At 53.9% G+C, this 8,546-nt stretch overlaps 2 protein-coding genes across 2 annotated transcripts; one reads left to right on the forward strand and one right to left on the reverse strand.

Annotated features, from left to right (window-relative positions):
- Positions 1 to 233: 233 nt before the first annotated feature.
- On the reverse strand, positions 234 to 1,598 carry VTN31DRAFT_5751 (uncharacterized protein; the record flags this gene model as incomplete). Its single annotated transcript, XM_069406285.1, has 4 exons — positions 234 to 569; positions 632 to 973; positions 1,049 to 1,345; positions 1,464 to 1,598. The coding sequence occupies 4 exons, from the start codon at positions 1,596 to 1,598 to the stop codon at positions 234 to 236; spliced, it is 1,110 nt and encodes a 369-aa protein (XP_069259908.1).
- A 4,840-nt stretch (positions 1,599 to 6,438) lies between these two features.
- VTN31DRAFT_5752 (uncharacterized protein) lies at positions 6,439 to 7,382 on the forward strand (the record flags this gene model as incomplete). Its single annotated transcript, XM_069406286.1, has 3 exons — positions 6,439 to 6,447; positions 6,497 to 7,171; positions 7,230 to 7,382. The coding sequence occupies 3 exons, from the start codon at positions 6,439 to 6,441 to the stop codon at positions 7,380 to 7,382; spliced, it is 837 nt and encodes a 278-aa protein (XP_069259909.1).
- Between the last annotated feature and the right edge of the window lie 1,164 nt (positions 7,383 to 8,546).

Genomic DNA, 8,546 nt, shown 5'->3' on the forward strand with positions numbered 1-8,546 from the left:
AGCAAAACAGCTACGGCAATGACAACGAATGGCAGAAGACAAAAAGTGATAGCAGGCATGGCCCGAATCGCAAAGTATCCCCAAGGCGCGTCTCATGGCCAGCACAAGACTCAGCCTTGGATTGAGGATAGTCTCGGATCATCATCGATACGCCTTAGTCCTCCTCGGTCTGTTATGAGCATTGAGCCTGATCCCAGCGACCCTGCTCGCTCCGCTAAGGAAGTCGCGGGGCGTTACACCCGACGATTCAGAGCATTGACCATGTCAGTGTCTGTACTGGAACGTCCCCCTTGTGGCTGATCGCCCGGGTTGAGGATGTCACGAACGTTCAACCCGGGTCTGGAAGTGCTGGCCGTTGACACCGGCGGCGGCGTTGCCGTGATTGGTGGATATGGTTGCGACGAATTTCGGTCATACGGTGAAGGGCGCCGATCTGGGCCCGGTGCGGGGTAGTAACCAGAAGAGTAGGTCGGCGTGGAGACTGCAGGCGACACGGGAGCCAAGTTGGTGGGCTCCGGATACTCAAATCCCGATCCAGAACCGCGACGGCCTCCGGGGGGCTGTTGGCGCTAACGGACATCAAAGTCAGTTTCGTGCGCGACAGTTGACAATGCGATGCTCGCATGCCTACCTGGTCCGTATTGAGATGATGCGTCAGCGGCGGTGGCGGACCGCGCTCGTCCATTGGACGTCCATAGTACAAACCGTGCGGAGGTGGTAGGGTTGTTGAGGATTGCGGTTGCTGCTGGGGTGGGAGTGGTTGACCGTGCGCACCGTAGAGCACCACGCCATCTCCGGGATATCCGGCGCGGCCGCGGCCTGCAGCCTGGTTGCGCAAATGTGGATAGGCAGCATGGGCGGGTACGAAAGCTTGCGCTTGCGACGACACCGGTGTGAACATGCATTCCTGATTGAAACGGATGCAGTTGCTACATCGGCCATCTTGGGAATTCTCAAACCCTGAGCAACGGATCTACGGACGGGAAGGTTAGGCAGATGTCGCATTATTGACTCGGCGCGAAGCCGGGGCGCGAGATGATCGGCTTACCTTTCGCCGCCGGCAGTACCGGCAGGCAATTGCCGTGCGCTGGCGGGGGGCTGGAGCCTGGTACACCAATGGCTGCGGTGGTTGCGCGTACATGTCCGGGGGCCGTTGGTACGCGCCCGGGGGCGGCGGCAGGCGATAGAGATCATGGGGGGGTTGCGACGACTGGGGGTGAACCGAGGCCATGTTGAGCGGGGGTGGTGGCACGGAGTAGGTGGACGGAGGAGGATATTGGTAAGGCGGTCTCTGACGGTCGTGCTCCGCCGGTGGAGGTTGCGGAAGGGAGGACGAGGGCGGTAGCTGCCAGCACCTTCATGTCAGCGATGGTCTGCCAAAACGGTCTGTTATAGCGAACATTGAGGGTTGACGAGGGCACACCGTCTGCGCCACGAGAGGGAAGGTGCGATGTGCGACGTACCGAGATTTGAGTTGTTGGAGGTGGTGGTTGGGTGACAGAGGAAGGAATGCTCTCGGGCTGAGTGCTGCCGTTCCACTGAGGAGGTGGATACTGTCCCTGTCGGCTGGGGTCGTTATGCTCGGGGTTGTTGGACATTGGTGACCGGGAGAAATGGGGAGAAGGCGCAGGAATGACGGAGGAAGAAGAGAACAAATACAGGGCAAGAAAACCGGAAAATTTCGCAAAAACAAAAAAAAAAAGAAAAAAAGTGTATCGAAGCGGCGGCAGTCGAGGAAAGCGACGAATCGCAAACTTAGCTAAGTTGTGCGGGCGAAGGAAGGACTGTGACCCGGGGGAGTGGCTGCCGGTTTTGAGCAGCGGGGACTAATCCGGCAATAAGCGCAATAGTCGACGACGAATCAACGGGCCGCGATCGAGCAAGCTGCACGGCAACCATAGCCTCGTCGACACGAGGCCGCGTGATGGAACGAAGGCGACAAAGAAAGCGGTTGTGCGAAAGGGTGGGTTCGATGACGTTGGGGAGGGACTTGTGGGAAGACTGTGGAAGGGAAAGGCGAAGAAGAGAAGGGTTCGATCCCAAGATAGCGTGGGCAAGATCTTGATTAACGATCCAGAGAAGGTAAGAGAGCAGAGAAGCGGAAAAGGAGAAAAGGGAAAAAGAGAGAAGAAAAAAAAAAGTAACTTACCGCAAACCTCCAGTCCGGAGTCCTAGGCTTAATTAACGGACTTTTGGGAAATGGAGGTTTCGGAGAGCAGAGAATGCTTTTTTTTTTTTTTTCCTCTTCGCAGGGACCGGCGGACTGCTGAGTACTAGCGCGTGCGGGAATCAGGGCACTAAGAGATGGACTGCCGCGCCTTTGGTGCCTGCCCCATCCGCTAAAATGCGCACGGCTCGACTGGACGCTTGCCGAACACGCGCGATAGACGGCTGATGGAGCCCAGGATGGTCGGGCCTGGAAGCCGGCGGCCGGCGGTGGGTAAAGCTTGCCAATCGTGGGAAACGGTTTCTTCCAATGTTCCCTGGTTCCACTGGAGCACCGGATCTAGGCGAGCAGAAGACAAGTTCTCGCCAGTCGCCACCCTCGGCCGGAAAAGCCGCCCGGGCGCAGCGGCCCAACGCGTAAGTGACCCATGGACATGGATGATGGGTGAAGGGATCCTTCTGGACGGGAACAGGACCAGCGATGAAAGGAAGGTTTCCGGAAACAGAAAAAGGGAAAAAAAAAAAAAAAAAAAAAAGAAAAGGGGAGGGGGAGAAGGCGTAATGCAGGTATCATCCATGCCTGCACTGCATGGGGATCTTTGGCGGTGCGAACATGGCCATTGGAGGATCGGGTTGGGCCGTCACGGAGCGGACAGCCAGTCATGGCGACGGCGGCGGCGGCCAAGCACGATGGCACTAAGTACCTACATAGTGTCCCAAAGACGCATGCGATGTTTTTTTGGCGCGAACAGAGCCGCGGATGGACCGGGGAATGGGGCTTGGTCCGGGAAGGGATCGTGCGCTAATGCAGAGCGTATTTTTGTGCTGTCCGGCTGGGTAAAGTCCATGGGCTGTGGCTGGCGTGTGCCGTAATCATCGTTGACGAGGCTAAGCTGAAAGGGGCAAGTCTACTCCGTATATTACGGGAGGCTAACACGCGTGCCGAACATGGACTCCATCCACCCAAGCTCCCGGAGCCCACAGGGGCGGTCAAAAAAAAAGTCAACTGTCTTTGCTTACTCCGGAGACCGTTTGTCCCGTCTCGCGTGATACATTATTAGTTACATCCCGACTGCCAAGAACATGGCCTGATTAAATGGAGTATGTACGAGTAACTACTCCGTATGTAGTTATGTCATGCTCATCGACTGCGGAATTCCCGCTGCAACCGCTGCAGAGCCTGCAGGCTGCAGGGGGTGAACGAACGGCAAACAGGGAACCGGCAAGACAGTTGACCAGTAAATTAGGATTATGACGGGGTGCCATCCGATACACATCCTAGGTAGGTTTATACGTGTGTTACGCGAAGATCTCCCGAGTCACATGGGGTCCAACCCTCCATCCTTTCCAACATTCCCTCTACCGCGGGGATCACGGTGAGAGGCGGAAGGGAAAGTGATAATGACCTCATCCACGTCGTAATCTCGGTCGGCAGCTCAGAGCCTCGAAAGACTACTGTAATTAAGAGTCAAGGGTCAGCTGCACCCCAGGTTCGGCCCGTCGTGGCGACTTCCTAGTTTTTCCGGAGTACTTCCGCAGCCTTCCCGGACAAAGGTTGTAGTCTGTAGAAACCGCCAAATCAAACCCTCCGGAAGTCACCGAGAAGTCTACAGAGCACCGGCATGTAGAAGGAGCCGAGCCCAATGGTCCAATTTCGCAAGACCAGGAGCCAGCGAGGCAGTGAGGCAGTGACCGACTGACCGTACGCAGTACGGAGTATTCCATACTTGTATGTACGAGTACCGTAACTGATTTTACAGTGCTTCGTATGATTCTTTCGTACTGTTACCGCGTCTGGCTAATTCTCAAATTGGTGTTTGACTGTCTTGGGCCATTCTCAAGCGGAGGTGGCCCGACATCCACCGTGTCCCATGGTCCAGAGTGCAAATATTCCAATTCTTGAAATGGGGCACAATTCCACGATGGAAGGCTCAAGGAGGTCAAGAGACCAGGCTTTTTGCCACCCTTTGATCGGGGTAGAGAACACATGACATCATGCCCGTCTCCATTGCGCGCAGAGCACTCGAGCGAGTCGAAGAGAAGAGAGATCAAGGCATGGTCCGCATGCCTTACGGTCAATCCTCTTGTACCCATGCCGCGTGTTCCCAGGATTTTCCGGACCATCGTCGATACGAGGATTCAAGGGGGTCAAGCGGGCAATTCTTGACCATGTCGACTGTAGTGGACCACACAGGCGGACCGACGCAATAGCGGGCCGTTCATGCAGGTGCAGGTCACACCCGGATCTCAACGTGATTGGAGAGGCTGCATGTCATCCCATTCCTTTCAGAGTTCTTTGATTTTCCGAAATCACCAGGATGGGGTTAGTGGGGAGAAAAAAAAGAAAAAGAAAAAAAGAAATGGGAGGTCATGTCTTTGAGAACTCCATGGGACTGGCCTTACCCTTGCGGCTCCAGTGGCTGACCAGGTTTCAATCCCTGGAATGTGATCTATCATTGGTGGAGGGTCAAAAAAAGCCATCCCTGCCGGGACTCCCGTGTGTGGGAAAAGTGAAAAAAGACTGCTCTGAAAGCCAGTGGCGAAAAGGTCTTTAGTTTTCGTTAACCTCCCACGCCGAAAGCCTGAACAATCGAACATGGATCAAAGTTTGAGAGAAACTAACCTATTAGAAACGAGTCAGTGAGACAACAGATCCATGGATGAAGAAAAGTCTGTTGAATCCGAGGGCAGTTCTGGAGGATGATTGGAAGACATAATTGATGGCTTTTCGGGTGCTACTGCTTTGAACTGAGTTTAAGGAGCCGCTTACCGAGGTGGGTACAACCGTACAATAATGGACGAGAAGAAAATGAATGCATCGATCATTGAGCCATCGAGTAGACGAGTAACTATTAGTTAAGCGAAATGGAAGAGGCAATCAAGTTGAAGCGACATGTCAATGGCCGCTCTGCGCGGTTGGGTATCGGCAACAACCGCAGCGTTCCCCGTCCCGTTGTTGTCATCTCAGGTCGAACATTTGAATCCATCATACGAGACAACCGTGCGCGGAATTCGGCCAAGGTTGCATGTGTTCCCTGTCCTGTTTCGGGCAATCGTTGCATCTGTCCCGCGACGGCATGCAATGCATGGCTGACGACGAAACGAAACCAGCGAACGCTTAATCAACGGATGGAGTAGGTACTGATGCCAATCAGCCAAGGTACATTAGGTACGTTAGGTACCTAGGTACCTAAGTAGGTAGGTAGGTACTTACTACTAGTACACTAGTCCGGAGTACTCGTACTTCGTACTTTGTACTCGTAGGCGCAAGGTACCTCTGCGTAGGTATTAGGTACTGACCGCGGGTAATACCAGTCCAGACAAGGCAGAATGGGCCGGCTGCAGAGGCTGCAGTAGTTCGCAGTTAGTGGCTGAGGCCTCTTCTCCAAATAACAATAATATTCCACCGACTAGTCATGATTGACTTCCGCTACTGGCATGCTTCAAGGGTTCCCGCATAGCGGTCTGGTCATGTGCTTCGGCCAACCTACCATGATTGAGACCGTCACCGCCTGATTTCGGGCAGGCATGCATGTGTTCGCCGGCTCGTCTTGTTTCGAATCAAGACCCAGTGGATTGACTGTTGTCAGGCTCAGCACATCTTGGGCCAAGTATTAGGACTAGGTATTCCGTACTCCGTCGACTAATAACCTAGGAGCAATTCCGAGGTCCAAGGACGAGTACGGAGTCCCGTACCCAACTGTCGATACTTTGCACACGAATCCGCACGAGTAACTATCCAACTACGAGTACAGTACCTAGTCCAATTGCCAATTTCTGGTTTGAGTTTTCGGCAGATCGACGTGCTGAACGGAGCCCAAGTGTGATATGTAAATAACTTTTGTCATCTGCATACAGTAACTAGTTCATCATCTAAGGCTGTGTTTCCTTTTCGTGGATATCGGCCTGGATATCGCTGGAAAAGATATCCAGTGGAGTCACTGGCGTGGCTTACATAAGAACGCTTACCGCATTCATGTTAGTGTTGACCCGCACTTGGCCTTGGCAAAGGTTAGTGAATATTTGACTTTGGTGGTGTCTTTAGTTCCTTGGCCGCTGATCTCTTGCTTGTGAAGGAGGGCAATTTTCGTAACAAATCTGGACATCTTATTCGCAGGTTCGACGACCGGATATCCCTGGATATGTAATCCCAATACCAAAATTACACACCGCCGACACGCTCGATCTACTGTATACTGTAGTACTCGTGTTCACGCCTTCCCAGCTCTTCCTCGCACACAACACGGCAGGCCCGACTTGCTGACCGTTCACATGGGGAAAGTACCAGTGGCTGCCGGTTTTGAGCAGCGGGGACTAATCCGGCAATAAGCGCAATAGTCGACGACGAATCAACGGGCCGCGATCGAGCAAGCTGCACGGCAACCATAGCCTCGTCGACACGAGGCCGCGTGATGGAACGAAGGCGACAAAGAAAGCGGTTGTGCGAAAGGGTGGGTTCGATGACGTTGGGGAGGGACTTGTGGGAAGACTGTGGAAGGGAAAGGCGAAGAAGAGAAGGGTTCGATCCCAAGATAGCGTGGGCAAGATCTTGATTAACGATCCAGAGAAGGTAAGAGAGCAGAGAAGCGGAAAAGGAGAAAAGGGAAAAAGAGTGGCGGAAACACGTCGCAAATTGATCGAGCACTCGACTAAAGAAGGGTGCAACGGCCTCTCAAATCATTTGACCGAGGTGATTGCCCATCTGGAGCGGCTGATCGAGCAGGACCTTGCCCGGCACCGAAGAGCCGCCACGGAGAAAACTCACACCTCCAAGGTGATCGGCAACCCAACAACAGCCAGCAAGAGCACGGAAACTCCGGAGCTCCTGCCTTGCATTTCAAAGGAAGCTCTCACTCCCTTGGACAACGGCAGCTGGTACGATCTACAGCGTGTGAACCACCATGAATCCTCTCCCGGATCGCCGAACGTTATGACATCCAAAGAGGAAACCAAGACGCATACGATCCGCATGCTACACCGACAACCGCATTGCCGTCCAGTTCTGGTACGAGTATCAAGACGCGCAGGACGGCCTGAAGTGGAAGCGATGCTACGGGCTGGAGGACTGGACATTTGACCATGACACGGGGAAGATGCGCAAGCGGCAAATGTCAGGAAATGACATCTTGATTGGGCCGAATGGCAACGGCGAGGGTCGTTGGTTTGTCGATGGCGTAGATGTGAATGACGTCCGTATCACTGAAGAGCATTGGTAGTTGATGCAGGAGTTTGGAACATTTGGAATGCACCAAGTCAATAGTCCTAGCTGCAAATACCTACCTACCTTAGGTACCAGGTAGGTGCTATGGTCGTTGATCTTGTCTGAAGACGCGAGAGCTGTAAACGCGGAGACACGTGCACCGGTAGGTAGTCTACGCTTACCTAACCATAGTCGGAATAGCATACGGCAAGACCCTAAAGAGCCCTAATTAAACGACCGAACTTAAAATTCACTTCAGCAACCCAAACATTCATCCGAACTCTCTGAACGGCTGCACTTCAGCTTCATTATTGTGAACCATACATGGACATCACCCAGCCAGCGCGGGTGCCCGGATAGTCGCCAGGAAACCAAGGCTCACCCCGTTCGAACGCCAGCTGACGCTGTTCTAAGAGCCCTCCGAATCTAGGATTACCTCCAGTGGACAATGGGTAATACATCAGCATATACCACAAAGGAAGGACGCACTTCCACGGCAGGAGGACCGTCCATGTTCCACGCGAGCACGAATTTGCAGGATTACCTTTGGGCCTCGTGGCTAGAACGATCACTGGTATTTCAGGATCTCCAGGCTTCGAGGCTGGTCGCCCTCCTGGGCCCGCCTGAGCTCGGCGCCGGTTAACGGCTTTTTGACTGGGAAGGCAACGGATAGCGGCAAGACGGGCCCGTCGGTCAAATAGTGCTGGACTCCCTTGACTTTGGTCTGGTGGCCACGTGGACAACAAAGCTGCCTGTTCTCCCATGCTCGACTCGGAGAATGAAGGCTTCAATGGCTGGAATGGGAATTGCAGACGTGGGTCGCTGATGTTGAAGGCCAAGAGAGCATTCGCGGGAAGAGAGGAAGGGTCCGTGACGCCGAGAAGCGACGACCACGTGTGTTCGGGGCTATCCTTGGGAAACTGCGTTTCTCCTTGTGTAAAGGGACGCATGGTGGCGATCAGAGCCTCCGTAGATCCCGGCCCCGTGATTTCAATACTACCGATTTCGAACCGCAGATCTTCCACCATTACCGGCGGATTCTGTCTCTTTGACACCTCCAGTATTTCATTCCACAATTGTAGGAAAGCCGACGGGTGCACTCGTATCAGGATCTTGTCCCGCACTTTTTTCCCTTCGGATCCGCTTGCCTCGACGTTCTCCGACGTGCCCCTGACACACC

The sequence above is a fragment of the Thermomyces dupontii genome (assembly GCF_041956625.1).
Source record: "Thermomyces dupontii strain NRRL 2155 unplaced genomic scaffold VTN31scaffold_5, whole genome shotgun sequence".
In the NCBI taxonomy this organism is placed as follows: Eukaryota; Fungi; Ascomycota; class Eurotiomycetes; order Eurotiales; family Trichocomaceae; genus Thermomyces; species Thermomyces dupontii.